Below are 24,060 nucleotides of genomic sequence, written 5' to 3'. Positions count from 1 at the left end.
GTGAAAGCCTTCCAAAGACTGAAATACCACTGATGAAAGCTTACTACAAAGTGTGTAAACAGTATTAGATATAAACTACAAAACAGAACATTATAATCACAGTCCAGCAGCTGTGACTGAAGGAAAAAAGGTTAGCACCATGGGAGAGGCAGGATGGTAGTACCAGGGACACAGTTCAGCAGTCTTTACATTAAAGCAATGATAAGTCCGTGCATGGTGCAGACTCCCAGGTGCTGTGCAGCTCTCTGAGATGTGCTCAGGCATCAGGCAGCTCAGCCTTGCATTTCAACAGAGGTTGCAGAATCCCTTAGATTAAAAACCACTTTTGTTTTCCAGAGCTGTGTGTGATGCACACACAGTTGAGAATCTGATCCAAACCACCATATGAATTATACAGAGACAACAGTAAAGACAGTAATGTCTAATGATTCATTTTTTAACTCTCACTGTCATTTACAACAAAATATTAGTCACTAGAAAATACTTTTGTTACAGCTTTGTTGTGTTCCACACTGCAAGTATGATCCTCTCTTATTTTTTTATAAAAATGCTAGCAGTATCATGGTTTGTGTTGTTCAGTAGCAACTCTCATTTTCACAGTTCCTTATCACACAAACACATCTTTATGCTTCCACATCATTCCCACCACAGCAGGGGGAAACATTTTTAATCAAACAAGTGCAGAGCCTACGACAACTGTTTTGACTGTCATTTAAAATCTAACCTCACCAACTGAATAGCTGTAGAGATACTGATCATATCAGATCAAACAGACCCAGTTCTGACCCAGGCTTAGGTCCAGGAATGAGGTCTGTGCTCTGCTGATCAGTCTTCAGCCCACCCTAATTTCAGAGATATCTGTCCATGCCAGCCCAAGCCCTGAAAGGGAATCTCAAAAGAAAAAAGAGGGAGGCTGTAACTGAAATCAGCACCGAGAGTTTGCATGTTTCTTGGTTTTCATGTCAACTTCAGAATATGTCCAATAAAGAACTGGATGCCATACTGGTGAAAATTAATTAATTAGGGGAGTAGTGTAGGTGTGCTACACTAATGTTACGGCTTCTAGTTTAACGGTATGTTTTTTGTGTCTAACCCCAGGCTCCAAATGGAGCAGCCAAGAGAAAGAAGGGAGAGCTTATTCAACACAAACACACACAGGAATGACAGACCAGTCCATGGAAACATCTCTATGCAGGAGCCGGCAAAAAAGTATACAGTGGTCATTGCTAAAAAAATTCAGAATGGATTAAATATAACATAGCTGAAAAAGTAAATAACTTAGGGTGAAATTCTTTTCCTTCAAAGGCTGACACAGACGCATGTGCATGCAGTGAATATATACAAATACACTCACTTGTATGAATTATGCTGGAAAGAAACATATGCATATTAAAAAGCCATAGGGAAATCTGTGCTTTGTGTAGTGTATAATTTTACTAAAGTATATTAAAACCTTGAGATAGATGGCTTATTAACCTATCTTTTGCCCTACATGATGGCAATACTATAGCCTTCTGGGAAATGAGGCACAAGATTTGTCTGTCCCTTGCTACATCTGTATCACATATGTATCACAGAAGGGATGAAGGATACAGCACAATCAGAAATTGTGCTTTGCTCTTGCAGAACTTGACAGATCAGTAACTGTGTGAAAGTATTTCTCTGACTGGAGGCTTGGGAGCAGTCAATCAGGGATATAAGAAAGGATGCAGTCTTGTGAAAGATAGAAGCTGAAGTATAAATGTCTTATTCCAGCTAAGTAACAGTGACATCTTCCTACTCAGCTCCTGGCCACAGGGCTGCCTGCCTTAGGCTGTGTGAGTCTGGAAAAAAAGTGAAAACTCAACTCACAAATCACGAGGCAGTTGCCTTAAAATATGTAAGGATACAAAAATCATTATTGTAAACCAGTGCAAGATTCTTTGCATGCTCAGTGGACTCTCTGTTCTGATAGGGAGAAAACTGAAACTTCTTCCTGGGGCATTTGCTTTATTACTTGTTTTACTTCAGTAAGTACCTACAGCAAGATGTGTTTTCATGACACAGATAAAATAGAATTATCAGGTTATATGGTCCAGTTTAAAGGTTACCAAAACCCAAATAAATCAAACATCTTTTTATTTCCTTCCACAATTTTGTTCCAGAGTAGAGATGCTAGCAAAAAAATCTCAACGCAGAACAGAATTAACTCAAGTTCCTACAGGGCTGTGCCCTTACTGTTTATTACTGCACTATGGGAATTGTTTTCTGCCATTGCTACCTTAGAGGTCAGTCAGCTTATACGGGTCTGTGGAGCTGTCAGACCCGTTTCCAGATGCCAAACTCCTTGTTGTTCCAGGACAAGTTCTGCACAGTCAGTAGCCTACACTGCAACTGGAAGGGCAATTAAAACATGAAGCATTCACTGTAGCTAGAAAAAAAATTGCAGTAAATGCAAAAGTTCAAGTGTAGGAAACTGTTCTAACACCAGATGAAGCTGCATTAAAACAGACATCACCTTTTAATATGCTGGAGTATAATAGCAAAGAGATTCTATAATATATGCCTTTTTAACATCCATCAGTGCCATTGACAGGTGCCATTAGGAGCCATTGCTCACAACAGAAACATCCTTCATAGTGCATATATGAAATGGCACACTAGAAGAAGTAGAGATGTAAAGAGAACAAAGCAGTACATTAATTTATTATTTACCATAAGACATATAAAGACTGCTTATGAAATTTACTACTTTTTTATTCATTTTATTGAAGGACTAATCATTCATGCTTTAAATACATTAAAAATTATTAATGTGCTCTCAGCATATACATACACACACACACAGGTACATGCATATATGTATATCTACTCTTTCACCCCAAGAATTACAGTTCTATATTCCTTATTGTCCAGCAATCCTTGCAAGGAAAGAATAAAGTTATGTAAGAGTTTTAAAATAATGTATGTTCTTTGTTTTTCAGTCAAGACTAGAAACCTGTTAAATTAGTAATCCTGTTAAGTTAGGGTAGCATACTAAAATAAGTTGAAAAATACAGCCTACTATTGATTAGTTGAAAAAATTACACTTAAATACCTTAAAATACATGCGAACTTTGGAAGTGAATGTCATTTCCATTATGAAATGGTATTAGAACTGAAATGAATGATACGACCTAAAAAAAACAAAAGTAGGAATACATTTTGTTAAAATAAAAGTTATTAAAATTGAAATACAGAAGGAAAATATGGCTTCAAAGTCTGTCTCAGATGCCCAGGGAACAGGAAGGAGGGAAACTACAAGTTGATTTTTAGGCAAATCTGAAACAGAAGGCCAACTCTGGACCTGCTCACCAATGTCAGCAGATATCTTCCCTGGGGCAGTCATAACATGATGCCGAGACAATAAAAGCAGTGACTTGCACAGGGGTATTAGGGTGGGCACAACAAAGAAAGTTTTGAAAGAAGATGATGGTCTGTCTCTTACAAGACCCGTCTCCTAGGTGCTAGGCAGTCCGTTTGCCCACAGGGAGAAGAGTGTGACCCAGAAGAATTCAGAAACCATGTGAAATCTGGGCTCTACCAGACTCCATGGCATTGCCCTAAAAAGGCTTTCAACAACTCTGTCAGTACAAGGGTTGTCTCCTAACCCCAAAATAGGGCACACAAATCAAAGATCCTCAGCAACTGATATTCCCCATAAGGGACAAGGATATAACCTGTAGCCTACCTGCAGAAAGACTTTCAAAGGTGCTGAAATAAAAAGTATGCTCCTGGAAGACTAACACTCTTCCAAAAGCCAGAGAAGTCACATTATTAAAAAATTGAAGGGCTTCATAGGTGAAAAGAATGTGATTTGAGTCACTGACATGGTAAATTATTCACTCATCCTGGACAAACACACAATACAGATGACTCCTTCATTGCACTGTCTCACATCTGCTCTGCACCCGTTATCTCATCTCATTAGAGCATGATCTAGAAAGTTACCATGACTTATTTTGCTGCTGGCTGACAACCATGTTGATTCATTAGTTTATTTTAGAATATGACTGATAGTTGTATGTCTGTGTCTGCCCGGCTCTATCGGACACATCATTAATGTTACCTCAGTTCCCCCAGATTCTGTCTTTGTTACTTTGCACAATTGGCAATTTCTTTTATCCATTCATTCATTTTGGGCAAATTATGGGTGTTTCTTCCTCTCTTGCTTAAGGCCATGTTAAAGTGGCCATTGTTAATGCTTTTGAGAAGTTCTTGATGAATTTTAGTTGAAATCAGTATATTCTCTTCTTTCAATAACTGCTCTCTTGCCACATACTTTTAATTCCAGTTGTTCCCTATGGCTAATGAACATGTTGCTTTTCTGCAGGCATTGTGATTTTATTGTGATTTTTTTGGTTTAAAGCTTAGTCACATCCATCATCCGTCTTTTTTTTATTCTTTCTGACAGCCTGTTTCTAAATGATAAATTTGGTAATATGATGTAAACTTCTTCTTCCAACATTTCTTCCTTTTCCTATCTTTGCACAGTATAAGATCAGCAACGGGAATATATCTTCAGCTTCCTGGCAAGTCATATTTTTATAACTTTCAGACTAAGTGCAAAAGCTAAATGCTTGTCAATAACACTTTTTAACAGTCTGTGATCCTCTTCAACTGTTGCTGTGCAGCCACACATCTGCTGATAACATTTATGGCACCTGGCAACAATGGCAAATCCCTCCTTCTCCATTCAAGCTGCTTTGGTGTCACCACTCTGCCACTCCTTCCAGCTGCAGTGTTGCACCATCTGCTGTTTGTAAAGCATCTCCTTTTAGTGCTTACTTGTAGTTTCTGAGGATTGGTTTTAACAGCGTTTTATGGACAATGACAACCTTCATGTTCTGGGACGTCTTGTCCTGATTGCTTTCATGGTACCCCTTGCTGTTTATTTTCACAGTTCTTGCAGCAATGCAGCAATTCTTGTTGCCATTGCCATCCATATGTCACTCTTCTAGCACATTTTACCTCTCTTTTGGGTCACTTGTGATGCTAATGCCACCTAGATTTTATTTTGTATGGGGCTGACAGCTCCTGTTCTAAAATGTGACCACAAAAATTTATTTGCATTCCACAGTACCACTCTGGCCCACTTGCATTTAAGTCCTTGAAAATAACTTGCAAAACAAAGTACTTGCTGTAAGTTTTGTAGTTTGATTATTGCCTCTGCTCCCAGATCCTTTCTGATTCTTAAATAACATAGGATTCAGGCCTCCATCAAAAGTAGAATCCTTCCTTGTATTGAAGTACAGAGAAGTATTTGATTTTTTTAAAAATAAGATGCTCATTAAAACCTTTCCATGTAGATGACCCACTCCCAATTCTGTTATTTTAGTAGGTTTATGTTTTATTATGTAAACAATAAAAATTTAGTTTCAAAGTCTGCAAGAGATATCACAGTCCATTACTTGAAATTTTAAAATATCCTGAATTTAAAAGAAAACTGTTTAAAAATATTTTGTGTGCATAATAATTTTGTATTAAAGCTAAATAATAATAACAGTCCTAATAGATTGCAGATAATGTGAATTTACAGAGTGATATGCAGTAATATTTTTTTCAAATGCTATTCCATATGGATTATGAACTTTGCTCTTCATATTTCAATAGGAATTTAAGTAAGCATCTTGCCAGAAGAATATTGGAAAAAGAAGCTAGAAAATAGCAGCTGAATACACATTCAAGACAGCATGCTGTTTTGAGTTCTTTTATCTTATCTCAGAAAGTACATCTCAGAATATTTACAAGAGTGTTGCCAGCTCCTGCAATTATTTGTTGGTGGTTTTGCGAGGCGGCTGGAGCCTGTGACACCAGAACAGATGCCTTCTCTGAAATGCCACTTCTTAGTAGAATCTCACTCAGGTATCTCCCATGCTTGGGGATGAGCAGCAACTTAAAACGCTGCAGGAGAGAGGCAGATCTCTCCAGGGGCAGCAGGCAAGTGGAGGGTGTGGTAGGAGACGCAGGGAGGGACACAGGAAGGGTGTCCCAAATCTTAATGGACTGTGAGAGGGCTACCAGGGTCCATCTATGCCTTTCCTGTGTCCTCAAATGTAAGTGAGAACTTGAGTCACCCGTGATTATTTCTTATCAGAAAAGAAAAATTTTAAGAGAAATTGAATGAATTGGTTTTCACAGAGGAATCCTTGTTTCATTGTCTTCAACAACAAGCTTGAAAAGTAGATGATGTGGGGAAATAGTGTGCTAAAGTAAAAGTCCATATCCATGAAAAAAATGGATCATATAATGACCCACAAACTCAAGTAAGGCAAGATGGAGCAAACACCTATTTTTTCTTAATGAAATACATTTCTTTGTTCTGAATCATTCAATGCCTTTTTCTTGTGTACTTTAACAAGGGCCATATGCAAGTTAAATATCAGTGCATCGATGACTTTGTACTTGCACTAGCAACTTTGAAGATACACAGTCAGCCGAGAATATTGGCTACTCCTAGTTTGAGCAAATGCATTAGACCATCTTTAATTTATAAATTTTAAAACGCAGATCTTTCCAAATGAAGGATTCATATGTTTTTGTAGCTTCAGGGAAGCAGCCAGCTGTGAATGCCTAACCTTTATTGTGGGATTTCTGTTCTCTTCTATTTAATACACAAACTTATTCACCATAACAACCACTAAAATGTGTGTGGCACAAAACAGTAAAAAAAAAAAAAAAAAAAAAAGGCAGCAATATCCATCCTTGAAGGAATACTAATTCAAGCAAACTTCAGTTCCATAATGGAAAGATATACAAAACACCATAATTCAGAATGGCAGGCAATTTTAAAACTGGAAATATTGGAACTGTTCCTCTTACATGGATATAAATAATGATAAACCCACTAAAATCTGTGAAAGTAAAGTACAATGCCCAATTTTAGCTGAAATTATGTTCTGTCTTTTGTGAAATAAATAAATAATAATGCCTTGTGATGTTATTTACACAGGCACAGGGGAAATACGTTCATAAGATATATTTAGAATACGAAATGGAAAATCAGAATATAGAAATTACTGAATTTCTTATAAGATTTTATCACATTGTTTGCATTTTTCTTATTTTGAAGTGACAATGATATTAAACTAAGTTTTGACTATGTACTAAACCAGAAAAATGGAATAATGAGAGAATGGAAATCTGGTAGAGAAAGACTATATATGTTACAGAAGACAAATTACCTTGTTAGGTCTTAATCAATCGTACCTGATGGTTTTGATGACGTTTTAATATACAGTTTTGTATTTCTCCTGACTTCATAAATGTATAGGTTATGCAGCTAAACACCATCTAGCATAACACTGACATAGCTTCACTAAATCTACAAGAGGGAAGATTGGATTGCTTGTATGATTAGGCAAATCCTTAGACAACCTACTGGCTAGTGAGTCATCTATGAAATTGCTGCTGCCAAGCTGCAAACTTCATGACTATTTTGCCATTGCTTACTTGCTTATCATTTTGAGAAAGGCTTGAGGAATAAATGGTTGTGTGACCTTTGGGGGATTTCTTGAATGCCTAGAATCTGCAAAGATCGAAGTGAATGGCTAATACATGATCTATAATGTTTTCCTAGCACAACTATTATCTTTGCAAGTTTTGGTAGCAGCAAGTGCAACTTATAGCATGAAAGAGGAGAAAACTGGCTAACGTATGACACACATTCTTGGCCAAGGGATGAAAACATTTTTATCCTCATACACAACCAAAGCACTATTACACATTAGATTCCCTATGTTTTGTTAAAAGAGGCAAGCAAACAATTTTCTTCCTCAAATTAAATGTCTCTTCTTGTGTACTACATGTATGATAAAAGTTCTCCATTTCTCACTGTGCATTTGGTTCTTTCTTCTCCTATGTCCTTTATTCCATGCAAGCACATTTTTTTCATTCTCCTTTAAACTAGCTTCAGGTTTCCCTTCTCCAGTCATTTGCTTTTCTGAATTAGCTTTTTTGTTTCCCTGCTAAAGCTTCACTGTCTTGTCTGTGTGACTTTCTTTCATACAGTAACTCCCAAGCACTTTTTCTCTGCAGCTCTTCCTTCAAACTGCTTCTCTTTTCCCATGTCCCAAGCCAGTCTTCTCACTATCACTTCAGAAAACCTCCCTACTGCTCTCGGGTTTATCTTTTAAATTCTCCTTGTATGAGTTCCTGTCTACCTTACTTCAACCCATTTCATCTCTTACTATATTTGGTTCCTTCTCCTGCAGGCACCTTCTTCATAAGTTACTGATGGCCCAATTTCACAGCAGCTCTTTGCCCATTTCTTGATTCTTTTGTCCCAACTCTCATATATACGTTATGTTTGCCTATAGTACAATTTCAAGAAGCAGAATAGGGGAACTGGCGCTAGGAGATGAGCTCTGTACCAAGACTTAGGTCATACCTAACTTCATGTTACGAAGTGCTGAAGCTAACAGGACTGGTCACCAAGTAATGCCATGAAATACACTAAAAAAAAATGACTCTAGGATGGCTTCTCTCTACACATATCACCTCTAAGCAAAAGGAGACCTGCTTCCCTATGCTGTCCAGGCAATATGATTCAATGGTGGCCTGGAAGGATCCCCCTTGATAATGAGAGAATGGCTTAATATTTGTTGATACCCAACCGTCTCACTTTTTGGAACTGGTATCAACAAAGTTACCAACTACAAACTGAGTGGAGACATTGATTCATTTCATATGAACCACTAAAAACTTTCAACCATTACTTACTGATCTGAAATACACTCTAAAAAAGATCAGGAGATAGAGTTTCTGTATTTCACTCCCAGTTTTCTTAACCACCAAGTCTTAAAAGCATGAAATGGTATGACAGTCCTCATGAGAGTGTTTGTAGCTACAAACCGTCAGTTGACACTCTCCTTGCGCCCCAACAAAAACCTATGTGCACACTTCTGTAAAAAGAATTTACATTTTCATTTATCAGACAATATTGCACTTCCTGGATAGTTAGAATAACTTGCCATGCAGAAGTTCTAAAGTGTAATTTGATTGTATAGAATCATAGAATCATTTAGGTTGGAAAAGACCTTTAAGACCATCAAGTCCAACAATAAATCTAACACTGCCAAGTCCACCACTAAACCGTGTCCCTAAGCACCACATCTACATGTCTGAATGCACATGGACAATACATTTGAGCTGCAGGAAGTTTTCCATCCACTGCCATGGACTTAAGCATTACAAATAGAAATAAATACTTCCTTATAACTTTCAGAACCTTACTGCCACAGGTCATTATTTTTAAACCAAGCCAATGGCTTGGAGTGGCATTTAAAGTGTCTAGGACATGTACTAGAATACAGCCATTTGCCTATGTACATAATTTGCACTTGTGATTGTAGAAAAGAGTCCTTACCAGGCTTTACAGTTTGCCTAAGTCAAAGCAAAGTCAATATGCTGTGTTTCCGTGGTCTGGGAAGCAGATACAGTTTAAAGGTTTCATCTGGTTTCTTGTTGTCACAGCTCTAATAATGTCTGGTAGGTGACTCACCGCTCCATCCGCTCTGGGCATGAGTAACTGAGACAATACAAGGCACACTAAAAAAAAATAGGCATTGTTGATTAGTTAGGCCTTCACCAGTTAAAACCTGGAGTACCTTAAAAGGAAAGTACAGTCCACAAAGCAATAAAAATGAGATCAAAGCATGTTCATATTTCAAATGCATAGCTGCTATCTTGTTAAATAATGTGCCGTTAAAATTGAAAAATATTTGTATTTGCATCATTCTATTTTTCCTGAGTAAAGTACAGGTGCCACACGATGACTTGTTTGAAAAGACTGTCAAGGATTTACTGTGTATTGATAGGTCAATATTTCATAAATTCTTGGCATATGATAATCTAACTTCTAGAAAATTCTATGATCATCCATGAGAAGGCCAGAAGGAGATAATAGAGCTCCACTCTAAACTCTGCAGCTGTGAAGATAAAACTAATACAAGTCCCTTTCTTCTTTAAGAAAATAAAATTAAGAAAACCATAAATCTCTTCTTCAATCTGTTAAATAAAGGCCCACAAGGTGTTCACCTACACCTGAATGTTGCTCTGGTTCTGACAAGGCAGGAAGTTAAATACTGTAACTGTTCATAATCAAATCTATGTGTGATACTGTTGCATTTTTTAAACAAGGTCTTACTACCTTGTGATTTAATCAATTCATAGAGCAAGTTAAATTAAACTAGAATGAAGCACAGTTATTCCCAAAAAGTATTAAATTAGGAATTTTTCAGGACCCATAATTCCAGGAAAACTATCTGTTGATATTCCTCTCATTGTAGTCAGGTTTCTCCCAAACATATGTTAGCATTTCAGTATCCTTAACACCTATTTACTTGAGCGAGACCTCACAAAACTATGATCATTAAATGAATCTGCTCTAACTGCTTTGAAATCCCTAATTTTTTCCTAAATCTTTCCTAAAGCTCCTAGATCTCAGATTGAGCTTAAAAAATTTATATATGTTTAACGTATAAAAAGTTAAACATTGAGCTGACCCAGCAAATAACTCTGTGGGTTTTTATACCTACACTTATTCAGTCCTGACATTTACAAGTTTCCATACTGTAAAACCTCATGTGAGTAGAAAAATATTTTACTACAACTCAGAGCTTTGTAAGTGCAAGCAATCTGGTAAAACTAATGACCGGTAAAAAGAGTAGATAATCAATACTGTTATCACATCTTGATCTGTCTGGATAGTGTCTCTCCCATGGAAAACCCCTGACTGATACTGTACTAATAAAGCAATCAGTTTCACCAGGGAATTAAACTTACTGCTGACATGCTAAACACTATTTTTCAAGACTGTAGTGTGGATATATAAATTCACTGTAGACCATAAGCATTCAGTTTGTCACTTGTTGTTATTCCACTTTGTCAGTTGGCTGCACTGAGTTTGATTTGCCCTTGGCTGCTGTCACACCTGGCCTTTCAAGCTGCTGTTAGCAGGGACTCATTGGCAGAACAGAGTCTCCCGCAGGACATCAACTATGATCCTCCACTTACCACCCATCACTGAACTGGCCAGCTTTCCCGTAAAACTCATAACAAAATCATCATGGGCCAAAAGCCACAAATGGGTACTTTGGTGTAGATGTCCTGCATAATTGGGGAGTAAGGGAAAGGAGCACTGCAGGGAGTAAGGGGAGTAAAGGGAAATTCACTCTGCAGGTGACAGGGTCAGCCCCGCAGCAGGGCAATCTCTTGGTAGCATCAGCCTCAGCAGCCCTCCCAGCCTGACTCCAGCCATATGGTACAGCCTCTGTGGGCAAATTCAAATGAATAGCCAAGACACATGAAGCTTAAAATGATAGAAACTGCAAACTTCACTAGCATTATTTCCCCCTCTTAACTCTGCTCTCCCTCTCTCATGCTCTCCTTTCCCCTTCAGTGAGGAACTTAGGCTTTCAGTTTCTGGAATTTTTGCCTGCTGGTGATAGATTTTGTCTTTGTTGTACAGATGTTTGACATTGTTTATATTTACATACTTCAGAAGGCTGCCTTTTCATATTATAGGTTGTATATTAGCCAGACATCTTGCTATTCTTTTTTTCTGCAGCTATTGATTGTTAGCAGTACAATTGTTGGAAAGGAAAAAGAACATGCAAAATAACAGATGTTTGAAACACAGAAAACAGAATATAATATACTGCCTTTAAATGAATAAACAATGTGTGGGAAAAAATAAATCAAACATGCACAAATCCCTACCCTGCTGCTTTCAGGAGCATGGTCTTTTGTCTCAAAACTCATCCAACCAGAAGGCGGTTTCTATTCTCCAGAACCACTGATTCAGATGATATCTGCCTTTGACAAGAGTGCATTCACCACGACAGGGGCCATTTTTGCTTTAAATCCACCTTAAGGGGGCCATTTTTGCTTTAAATCCACCTTAAGGGTCTTGTATTGAGGCTGACCTAAGTCTTACAATTTTTTTTTTATGTAATATCACTGGGATATGCTTTTACTAACTATGTTTCCAGCTAAAATTATTCCATCTTATAATGTTCTTTCTAAATTAATAAATTAATGTGTAAGAATATACATGTATATATGTGTATCCTGGCAAAAAGATCATACGTATTTTTGTGTAATGTAGGTTTTTTTGCGTAATATATCTGTTCAGAAGCGATGCTTTTTAGCTCTGTTCCTTTGTCTTAGGAAAACATCAGCTCTCTGGGCTGCACCTTAGCTATGAAAATCTGTTACAGTCCAAAACATATCCTCTGACATCTTTTACCTAACATAATTTTAAACAAGATTTTGCATGAGTCCAATATAAGAACACGCTATTCATAGTTAATCCTATGTCCTCAGAAGCATGCTTTTAAACAGAAGCAGTATTTTCAAAACAGACGTGGCTTTCTTCCTGCTGTAAAAATGCAGTAGAGATAACCTGATTATAGGGTTTGTTACATTAAATACAGATGAATTCTTACGTTTTTTGATTTTTTTTGTGGTTGTCACTGTTGCTTTAATCATACAAGATAAAAATGGTAGAACAAGTGACTAGAAGAGGTGATCAATACTACAAGCTCCTTCTGATCCTCATTAATTCTGTTTAAAGATAGAGTGTAAGTTCCACCAAAACTTAAGGGAATTTTTCCACTAACATCAGTGAGAGATAATATAGGTTTAACATTTTCAGTATAAGTAATTAAAGTACCTAAAGCCCTGATCTAGGTTGTATGCCAGCATAATTATACAAATGTAGCTAGTTTTTGTACTATTGTATACATAGCTATAAAGGTGTAATTTTCTTCATGGGCATTCAAATTCTGCTGAAAGAAAAATAAACCAGTAACAGCTCTCAAGTTAGCTGCACGCTTTTCTAAGACTTAACTGTAAATCAAAAACATACTCAAGTACTAGAATAGGAGTACAGACTTGGGCATTTACAGTAATGCAACCATATTAGAATAAATGTGCACCCCCAAAATTTTCCATACAGATAAATCCTTTTGCATAGGCACTCAGGGCAGAGCCAAGAAGAAAGATAAAGGATAATCATTACAAATCCTAAGTTTTAGGTGCACTACCATCTATGACAATTTTTCTCCCTTAGTTTGCAACATCCCTATACCCAGCAGATCAAGTGATACCATGGGGAAAAGCACCTAGCTCCAAATGCAGGGAAGAACCTAATCACGCTGGGAATCACGTCAAGCTGCTAGCATAGCACTGTGCCCTAATGCATATACCTGCCTCTCAGTCAGGCTAATGAGCTCAGGCACAATATGGGGTCACTGTGAACTAGACCTGGTTCGCGTCTCGCCGGCTCAACATGTGAGCAAGGCACAGCACCGCTCGCAGTGCACAGTTACGGGCGCAGGGCCTTCAGCAGCTCCAGGGCAAAAATCTAAGCAGGTGCTCTAGAGTGCTGCAGGTTGAGCTTAGAAGACATCATTTGGCTCCTCTGGCTAGAATCATAGTCAGCCTAAAGCCTTGTGTGCACAAGGAAGTTATTATGAAGTAAACCAAGGTGACAGCGGAAAACTGGAAGGCTATTCTGCACTGACCTCAGCTGCAGATCTTCCATTCTGGGATATAAATGCACCCTCACCACTCAGGTCAATCCCCGTCCAAAGAAAGCTCACTCGAAAGCGCTAGGAAAACTGAGTTCAAATCCGTGAAAACAGTCAGAGTAATTGTGATTGCATTGTAAGCTTATTCCACAGTACTTCTCCATATGGAAAGATGAATGTAGTCTTAATTCACTGCAACAATACTGAATGAAGTGTATGCTGCAGCATCTTGTTAAATGGTCAAACAATGCATGACTTTATATCCTGTCAGCCCTGTCAATGTCAGGGTTGGGTTTTTTTAACTACATTCATCAAAGGCAGCATGGGAGGGTCTTCCCAAGCCAGGGTTTGGGACTGTGGCCCTCATCTCACTGCAAGAGAGAGAGACTTTAGCTCTTTAGACTCATCTCTTCTAAAGTATTTAGGCAATTAACACTTACATATGCTTAGATTGTTTGGAAAATTGGTTTGAGGCCAAATTTACAAAGATATTACAAACAAGCATCTAGCTTCTATTCCATTTCCTTGGGAGTCTGATGACTAAATACCTTTGGGAATTTGGCCTTCAGGTGTTTTTTTGTGAATGTTTTCATTGTGTCTGATCTAACCTTCAGTTACTCCTTGAAGCTAAGAAAATTAAAATTCTAAATGCTCCCTAAGTGTCACCTGGACTTTGTCAGTATTATTAAGCTGGTTTGAGGCAGCGGATGAACTAGAAACCTAACCATAAAGACAGAGGTAGAAAAGAGGAGTATGTTGTCTCAACATGTCTCTGACAGTACAGGATTGTTTCATATGCCATACTTCCGGCAATGTGATGGAACACAGTTAAACTATTAATTAATTCCAGATAATTCCTAACATTCTTTATTACTTAAATTGTGTAGTCCAAGAGGTTTACATTAAAAAAAATAATCAAACTACTCTATCAATAATCTAAGATTTACAGTGTGTCCAGAATGAAACCTTGTGTTGCACTGAACAGAAGTAAGATGTGCAGCAGCTGAGAGACTGAGGGAAGGCTTTCCCTCTGGGGCCACAGTGGCCTTCCCATCTCCGCTGCTCCCTACTGCATTTCTGCTAGCATTCAGAGCTGACTGGAGCTGCCTTAGGGTGCCAATAACACTGGATTTTATAGTGGTGATTATTGTAATAATGCACTTGCAGGAAATTTTCAGGACTTAAATAGTTTCTGCAGAAATACTTTACTCACTATTACCTCTCACCCAGGCTCCAAAATAAAAGGAGGCTTATAGGTCGGTTCTCTCTTGGTACAACAATGTTGCCCTGGAGCAGCGAGCTGACTGCAGCAAAAACTGTCCATGAAATTCTTGGGGTGCAGCACGAAGAGGAAAAATAATGCGGAAATTGGGGAAGACGCACACAGATACAAAATGATGATGTTGTCTGAAATTCTGTAGAAAAAAGTTTGAAAGGAAACAATCAGGGAGAGCGGGGTGCTGGCCAGCCAGCCGCAGGATGCGTCACCTCTCAGAGACCTAGCTGATCCTCGGAGCTGAAAACACCTTTTGAAAACCTTCGCCGAAGACTGGAAAGCAGAACACATAATGGCGATGTCAAGCAGCTCCCACCATCCTCTTCGCATTAAACCTGTTCAAAAAATCAACAGAAGGAAGGCCTCGGGTCTGAATGGGAACCTCGCGCTGCTCCTTTCACTCAGCATCTCTCTCCCCCCGCCCCCCCCCCCCCCCCCCAGCCCCTCTCCTTCCCGCTCCCCCCTCCCGGGCCGAGGCGTTCTGTCCCGAGTCCCGCGCCCCCCCTCGCCTCCCTCACGCCCAGGGCTGCGGGCTCCAGCCGGGGGGCTGCGGGGGCCGGGCCGGCGCTGTGGGGCCGGCGCTGTGGGGCCGCGGGGGCCGGGCCAGGCCAACGTGGGCCGGCGCTGCGGAGCCGGCGGGCGGCTGCGGAGCCGGGCCGGCGCTGCGGAGCCGCCCGCTCCCGCCCTACCCCGCCCCGCCCCGCCCCACCTCCGCGCCGCCAGCCCGCACCGCTGAGGAGCAGCGGCGGGAGCGGTGCCACCGGGATGCGGCGGGGAGCGGGGCCGCGATGGCTGCTGCTGGCGGCCCTGCTGGGGACTCTGTGCTGCGCCGCGGCGGGGGGCGGCCGGCGGCGGGCGGCCAGCCTGGGCGAGATGCTGCGGGAGGTGGAGGCGCTTATGGAGGACACGCAGTACAAGCTGCGCAACGCGGTGCAAGAGGTGAGGGGGCGGCGGGGGGCCCTTCCCTCCTCCCTTCCCTCACCCCCCGGGCCGGGCCAGCGGCACCTGCGGGCAGCGCAGCGGCGCCAGCCTCTCACCCGCCTTCGTCGATTCCTGTCAGCGGCCGCCCCTCCGCCGCCCCCGAGCGGGGCCGGCCCCACGCGTGCGGGGGGAAGCGAGCCGGCGGCCGGCCCTGCCCGCGCCCCTCCGTGAGGAGCCGCGCGCTGCTGGGCTCGGGGAGCGCGAAAACCCTTTTCCGCTCGGTCTCCGCCGCCGGGAGCCCGCCCGGTGCTGCCGCCCTCCTCAGGCGGGGAAGGCGGGAGCTGTGTGGGGTACCGGCGCGGTCGCCCGCCGCCACCGAAGGTTCTCTCCTCTGCTGCTGGCGCCGTTTCTCGCATCGCCCGCGCCACCTCCGCGCCCTTCGGCTGCTGCGGCTCGGCGTCCGCCCGGCGCGTGTATTGCGGCGCTGGGGGTCGCGTTGGAAAGCCACCCTCGTGAGGCAGCAGCGCAGGCAGGTCGTGAGGCAGCAGCGCAAGCAGGTCGTGAGGCAGCAGCGCAGGCAGGTCGTGAGGCAGAAAGGCAGGCAAAACGGTCCGTCTGGATCCTGAAGTGAGAAAATAACAGGACGTGGCAAGGGGAGGAGTGAAGAGTTATTTTATTGTCTTTCTGCAGCAGGGACTAAGGCGCAAGAGGTGATCCCAAACCAGGATTCAAAGGTCTAAGGCAGTCCTGAGAACACGTGTGGAGAAGCGGCTTACTTTTGATGTAATTCCGTGTCTTGATCGCAAATTGCTTGCCCAGAATCGCACAGGACCGGTTTCAAAGCCAAGAACTGAGTCTGGACCCGGAGCCATTGTCTCCTATCGCGGTCAAAAGGCCTTGTTCCTGCATTTCCCTTACTTCTGCGCTTTTTTCCCTTCATGTTAAGAATCATCCTTCCAAGTTCTCTTTTCCTCTCATTCAAAAATATGTAGTCCTAAAAAAGAAAAAACCTTTTACTGACAACCCACTGGCGAAACAGACCTTTGTTTACTGTAATTGGATAATTTCTGCATTTTTACTGTCCTCTGGATGGTTGCTGAAATCTACCTCTGTCATCCACTTCATTTAGACTGCAAACACATTGAGACAAACCATTTTTTTTAAAGGATTTTTTACAACGCCGAAAATATGCTTAGTTATAAATGAGGATGTAGTCAAAATTTCTGCCTGTTTTCCTGTAGTCAGTTCTGAATTGAGGAATGGTCTATATACAGCACAAGATGTAGATTGTCTGAGCTGCATCTTAGCAGATAAATGCTTTACACTTAAAAGGGTTTGCAGCTGTCATTTAAAATAAACGGTCACACCAGAAGGAAAAATTTTGTCTTGGGAAAAATTCTGTTGTTCAGCCTGGCTGAACTTGTGGCCTCCTAGCTCTGTTACAGCAGTTGCAAATAACAAAGGGACACAACTTATTCAGAGTTTGTGTTGTTTACAAGACTCATGCCCTTTTGCTGAGCTTATTCTGTTTTCTGATTCAGAGAACACTCCTTTTCTGTGTTGAGTCTTCATGTGGAAACAAAGACAGTGGGGACTGAAATAGAGAATTAAATACTGGATGTACGCACCCTGATCTATAGGACTGCTTTTGTTGACTTCAAGGGGCTTTGGCTACATCTCTGTCCTGCCAGAATATTTTCTCTTCTTTGTCAGATGGGAAAGTGTCTTAAGTATTTAGTGGTTTTCTGGGAAAAATAGAAAGCTGGGCTCTTGACCCTGGCATCAGCCTGTAGAGACACCAGATTGTCACTAGTCTTCACACACTTCTTTGTCACAGGGACTGACTTTGGCTTAAGCAGTCCAGAGCTCAATGGTTTAGCTCGCCACTGTTTTTCTAGTCCATTAAAAGAGCTGCTGTGGTCACTGAAACAGCTGAGTAAGCGTTCCCATACAGGGGGATCTGTACTAACAGAATTACATAATTAAACAGGGTGTTACTGAGGGCTGCACAAGAAGCATTGCTTGTTCTCTTTTGCATAATTGTTGTTAATTTTCAGTTGGTTTCTTTAAATTTGGCAGATGGAAGCTGAAGAGGAAGGGGCAAAAAAACTGTCGGAAGTAAACTTTGAAAACTTACCTCCCAACTACCATAATGAGTCCAACACGGAAACCAGAATTGGTAATAAAACTGTTCAAACTCATCAAGAAATTGATAAGGTATGAGAAAACATGTATAGAAAGCTGCTGGTTCTTACACACCTTTTCTTCAGAAATAAAAACAATTTTGCATGTTTTGGGGAGAAATAAGATAATTTGGAGCATAAATTTTCCTGATGATAATTACTTTGGGGTTTGATTGTATCTTATTTGCTTGCATAATCACTGTGTAGGGGCACATGTCATAAAAGGTTAATGTGAAATAATAATTTATTTTGGAAAAAGTGCCTGCTAAAACCAGAACATAGGTACAGCTGTTACATGGGTCATAAAAGAATGACCATCTCCCACTCAGTTAGCTTCATTACAGCGACATTTTAAATAGATAAGGAGGTAGTCTTGTCATCTGCTTTTTCCCCCATATTAGGATTTTATACAAGTGACAGCAAAGTGGGAAAAAAGGTGGGGGTGGGTTTATTATTACAGAACATAGGACTGAGAGTAACAAAGGACTAATAAAAAAATGTAGTTTGATATTTTGTTCTTTTGCTGTATCAGGTTACAGATAACAACACTGGAACAACAGTTTTTTCTGAGACAGTTATTACATCTGTAAAAGATGGAGAAAACAAAAGAAATCATGTAAGTGAACACTTTTTTTCCTTTTGATAATTAAACAAATACTTTGGGTTCATCATTCAGAAGAAGGTGATAATGCTTTAAAACACACAAAACTGTTAGGGGTAAGCAGTTGAAAATGTTTTTGTTCTTTAGTTTCTTTAACTTAGGAATATTATATTATGAATTGGAAGCAGAGTTTCAGTGCTGTGGTTAACTGAGGTGCTTGATCTGAATATTCAATTTGCCTGTCAAATGTAAATGTTGTACTCAAATAGCAAAGATAGTTACACAGCCCTTTCCAGTGAGTGTGAATAAACAAACCCTTAGTATAACAGTGCTTCATGTATGCCTTCTCTATGCTCTTTGGTTTCATAAAAAAGTTGGTTTTTAGACTTTAAACACTGGAAAATAAATTGTCTATCATGAGGACTCTGTAGAACGGTATATGACTCTATTTGCTCTTCAGTCTAACCTAGTGATGGAGAACTGGTTGTGAAATGTCACTTTGGGGAGGGAGAGAGGGGTGGGACAATAAATCCCCCTCCTCCCTGGAAATATGGTTGTTTAAGGATTCTTAGAGAAGTTTAAAAGATCAAGAATATTCTTCACCCAGGTCTTGCACACAGGTACATTTGCTAAACATCAGTAGTCCCATGAGAAATGTGGCACATACCACTACTTAGAACAACTGTTAGGTTTTCTTTGGTTATAGTCTTACCAAAATGGACTTTTTTAATGCTCTTACTAAGACAGGACTTGCCAGTGTTTCCTCTGATAGCTGGCTTCATCTGACTAACAGTTTGTGGTTTAATTTAGTTTAACATGCTTTGGTGTTTGTTGGTTTTTTTTTTAGAGTAACTTTCTTCCAGTTCTTTCTCAGAAGCAGCTCTTTAACTATTTCATAAAGAATTTAAAAAAAGAAAAAATTATAGTGGTAGTTCCTGTTTTTAATGGGCATAAAACCTGAAATTAGTGCATCTTTTCTGCTATCATCCTCTGACTAAATTTTCCCTCTTTCAGCTCATATTTTTATACTGCTATTAAAGTTTGAGAATGGCAAGTAGCAAAATAAAGTTGCTTGTGTATGCTATACTTTTTTTTTACTATTTTGCAAAGTTTATAGATTAAGTGGTAAGTCAAGGGACAAAAGAAATTGCAACTATTCTGAGCTACAGCTTGGTTTTATACGAAGTGTTAACATACTCCACAATGCTTTTTAGTAATGAGATATGTGTAAAGAAGGCAATCAAAATGTTTTTTTTCAAGCAAATATGGCCATCATCTTCAAACCCAGTGTACACAGGTAAACTTTTCAACCTTCTTAGAAGTGGGACACAATGCTGATGTTGTTTCATAATGTATTTGGCTTGCTTGTGGTGTTTAATCATTCTTCACAGCTGTAAAAAATATTTCTAAATTAGCTTTCTCCAACATTTCTACAAAGTTCCTTATAAGCTTCATATATCAAGTGACATCTGCATTTTCATTATGGGAAGGTTGCCTAACAAAGCCAGTCCTGCAACCAGACCCAATACTGTTATTAGTCTTCCAGCTGAAGGATTTGAGGGCTGAATACAAATTTTTGTCAGATTTCATGGCAGCAGTCTTTATTCAGTTATGAAGTAAGCATAATCAGAAGCGATCACATAAACTCCTAATCATTTAAATCCTGGGGTACTTTATTCATCAACATCCTTACTACAGCAGCTGCTGAAACAAAACTGCATTTGTTAATGTTTATTTTCCCTCTCACACTCATTTTGAACTCTCAGCATGCCCATGGTACAAACACCTTATTTAGACGTTGCCAAGGTAGAGAAAAAGCTAAATGGGAAAAACAACCAACAGATGTATTTGGTTGTTATTTAAGGAGAGCGGGCAAACATGCATATATTAATTCGGCTAAGAGATGCCTAACAGAAGTAAATCTGAAAATACTTGAAAACTTTAAGCATTAAGGAGGAATATGAATTGCTTAGGGTACTACAAGGGTGAAGAACTACTGTAGAAGTAATGGTGTGAGGTTGAGAGTTGGAAAATTTGGGTTACAGCAAGAAAAACATGCTGCCAAGGAGAGATCTAGCAGGTGGAAGAAAAATTTTGTCCAAATTAAAAAGCACTATTGCTTAGATCTGTAAACTTAAGAGCATTGGGAAAATGAGTTGCAGAAAACTTTGCACTGGCCCCTTAGGCCATTTTTACATATATATAAATTTTCATACTTGAAGTGTCGTGTGACGTTGTGGGATGTCCCAGTCACTTTCCAGGCTGCAGGCTTCACAGACCACTGGATGATAATTCTGCTTCTTTGCTGCTTATTTTAAACGTTAGCAACAAAGTAATACATGTATAGGTTTTGTATTCTTCAGGCAGTTAAAAATGGAAACTTTTTGAAATTTGTTTGGAGATTATCTCAGTGGATCTCTAACTATAATTAGTATATGCTGTTCTGTAATACGCATCCTTAATATCCATCAGTGATTCATCCTGCTGTGTAGTCGTAATGCAACAAAAGGTTTGTATAATTGTATCTGCAAGTATTGACAGTAATTTGAAAAGGGCGATGCTGACATTTTTTTCTGATGATGGGAGATTTTGGTAGCAGGCTGTAGGGAGCCAGTTGTTGGGAACAGGACTTCTGTTCTGATGCTACTCCCATAGCCTTCAGATTGGTGCCTCTTTAGAACAGCACTTTTGTTTTTATTCTCAATCTGCCAAGTAAAAGAAATAGGCACATACTATCACACAAGCTCAACTTTTATGCTTGTAGGGAAACTGAATGCTGAAAACTAAAACTGTTTCATATGTTCAGTTTATAGGCTTAGCTTATGAAAATTAAGGATTTCCACAGCTCCTGCACTTTAGGCACAAAATTGGGTGGTAAATATAAGAGTTCATCAAACACCTTAGCAAACCACCTGCTCTGAAATGTAAACTCTGCAGTAATTAGTAATAACTGGAACCCTACAACCCTCAGTTCACATTTATTCTCTGAGCTGAGTTAAAAGCCACTGAAATAATGGAAAGTTTTTCCAGTGACATTTTTGAGCTTTGAGACATGATGCAAAAACCTCACGGGTAGGCAAAGATGTGTCTTGCGACGGGTCTGTGTTGCAATAAAAATCCACATATTGTCTGGAATGAAATTCGGCATGGGAGAAGCAGCTTCACAGAAAATGGGTTGCGTCTGCCTTTTAAATCACAGTGGCTGTGCCACCCCATGTCCTCCTGCAAACAGGTAGAAATACACATCTATATAGTGCATATAAGTATGTATAAGTATATACACATACATATAGTGCAGATACACTGTTACAGAAACATAAAGCATAATCTTACACACTCACACACACACTTTTCCCTCTCAGACAGTATTTCTTGGCTTTGCATCACAGAAGTATTCTCTTAAGACTGTTTTCTTTGTTACCGATGGCTCACTTGACAGTATTTTGATGGCCAGACGACTATCAGTATTTTAAGTCTTTAGAAGAGGAATTGGGCTGCTTGCCATTTCTGGCAATGCAATCCAGTTCTTCAGAGGTGCTGCATTATTTGCAGGCGCCATTTACATTCCCAGACTAACATTCACTTTCTCAGATGTCAGTGAGGACTGACAGTCACCATCATAGACATCAGGCTTTGATCCAACAGTCTTGTATCTTTAGAGGCCTAATACAGGCAAGAGGTAGCTGGATGTGAATGTTTTTCTGTCTGTGCAGAGTTTTACATCCACTTGCTCCTGGGTTTAAGGCTCAAATGCTCTAATTTATTTCTTTGGGGAACACGGGTTAGCTTGCAAATTAATAGATTATTTCCAGTAATAAGCTCAAGTATAGAACACAGATAAAGTAACAGTGGTCTCTATTACCATATGAAAATCAAAATCTTTTCTAGCTTGTTGATTAGTCCTATTTCAATTGTGATACATTAGCCTAACCAATGAAAAGCATGCGTGAAAAATAAAAGGAAACAAAATTAGTACTGGAAGATTTGCTGCACAAAGATCAGCTGTGTTTCTTCTCATTTGTGTTCAGAGTAGTATTTTATATAAGCTCTCTCTTCTAATTCAAATCTAGTGTACCTAAGATTTTTTTTTAATTGTCTGTATTAATCTGATAAATAAAAATAGCAACAGCTTCTTTTTAGGAAGGTGAGTTTTTTTCCTTTTTTTTTTCAAACTTTAATAGAAGTATATCTGGTTGCTTTCAATTCTCTTTCTTGAAAGAGATTTTTAAAGATGCTAGTATCTAGGGAGAGTGTACCGGGGAACTGGAAGGTATAATGCATTTCTCATTTGGCTTTGGCTCTATAAAAACGTTCCTTTCTTTTGCCTGTCCTTGATGGTAGAGGCTCTTGAGGGCGTGACTGCGCCTTCTCATTAGTTCCACAGTACAGGTCAAAGTTTCTTTGTGCGAGAGTAAGGAGAGGTGCCTTCAGTGTGATTCTGTGCAAGGTGCTTGCTCTTTCTCTGCAAAGGTGGGTGTGTCCCTGTATGCACACCTGTATTTGGCAGCTGCCTTCTGCAAATACAGTAGCTGGTTAGTAAGTAATTTCAGACACTCTCAGGTCCTTCGAAGAGAGGCCCCATGATACCAGGCCTTTATTTCCACGGTTAAAAGCTGCTGTTTGGATCCCTGCAGCTCTGGGCAGGGAGGACTCTATCACTGTGGAACTGCTTTTACAAGCTGACTTGGCAGGTTCTTGAAGCGACCGTCTGTCAGGTCACTGGTTTATCTGTAGAGATAGAATAGATAGCATCCCCATTGTAATGGCCGTATTTAAAGCATTTTTCAGCCTTTATCTTTAGTCTCACAGTAAAGAGTAAAAAGAAAGAAAATAGTAGAAGAATTAAATGTTCATCTCTGGGGTTCTATTTCCCCCTTTTCTAGAGAAAAATGTGTTTTAAATGGCTAAGTTGTAGCACTTCATAACCAAGCTTCCACTTCTCTGCAGGTATCCAGAACTGCTAAAGTAACTGCTTGATTCCTATCTGAGCAACTTTTATATGATTTTACTAAGCATGTTCTCAGCCACACATACTGGAGTTGCTGTCTTTGAGATTCATACTGCTCCAGGGAGAGGAGTTCCTACCAGTGCTGAAGAGAAAATGAGCTTTGAAAATTGAGAAGGAAGCATTAATGGAATGGAAACTGCAATTTTTCCATCAGTAGCACTGCAGGAGAACAGCTGATGGCAGAAATTTGAACATGCAGCATCTTGGTGTTGAATTCTGCTCCCTTTGGCATGCTAGTGTCTCAGGGAAGACACTTGTTTTGGGCATCCCAATCCTACGTTTGGGTCCATTTTTTTTGTTTCAACAGAACTTTTAGTCCTCAGTGACTTGCACTCAACAACATTAAACTACCGATAGACACACTAAGTGCATTCCTGGGTTGAAATCCTGGTCTCTGTCTAGCAAAAAAAACCCCCCATAACATCTAAATCTGGTAGTTTTTGTATACTTAATTTAATTTATTACCATTCTTAGTTTGCTTTTCTGTTAACTGTCCAGCCTGCTCTGTTGACGTAAAT

The 24,060-nt window shown here is 40.0% G+C and overlaps 1 protein-coding gene across 2 annotated transcripts in view; it reads left to right on the top strand.

Moving 5' to 3' along the window:
* The first annotated feature begins 15,513 nt into the window (after positions 1-15,513).
* The window catches only part of DKK3 (dickkopf WNT signaling pathway inhibitor 3), a 32,037-nt gene continuing 23,490 nt past the window's right edge, over positions 15,514-24,060 (top strand). Inside the window, exons 1-3 of one of the 2 annotated variants that reach the window (XM_049819948.1) lie at positions 15,514-15,768; positions 17,830-17,967; positions 18,466-18,549. In XM_049819948.1, coding sequence (XP_049675905.1) covers positions 15,595-15,768; positions 17,830-17,967; positions 18,466-18,549 — 396 coding nt within the window. In that variant the 5' untranslated portion in view covers positions 15,514-15,594. The remainder of the gene's footprint in view (positions 15,769-17,829; positions 17,968-18,465; positions 18,550-24,060) is intronic. The other variant, XM_049819949.1, reaches the window with a different exon arrangement.

The sequence above is a fragment of the Accipiter gentilis genome, chromosome 17, assembly GCF_929443795.1.
Source record: "Accipiter gentilis chromosome 17, bAccGen1.1, whole genome shotgun sequence".
Classification (NCBI taxonomy): Eukaryota; Metazoa; Chordata; class Aves; order Accipitriformes; family Accipitridae; genus Astur; species Astur gentilis.
This window is presented reverse-complemented; position numbering and strand designations above follow the sequence as displayed.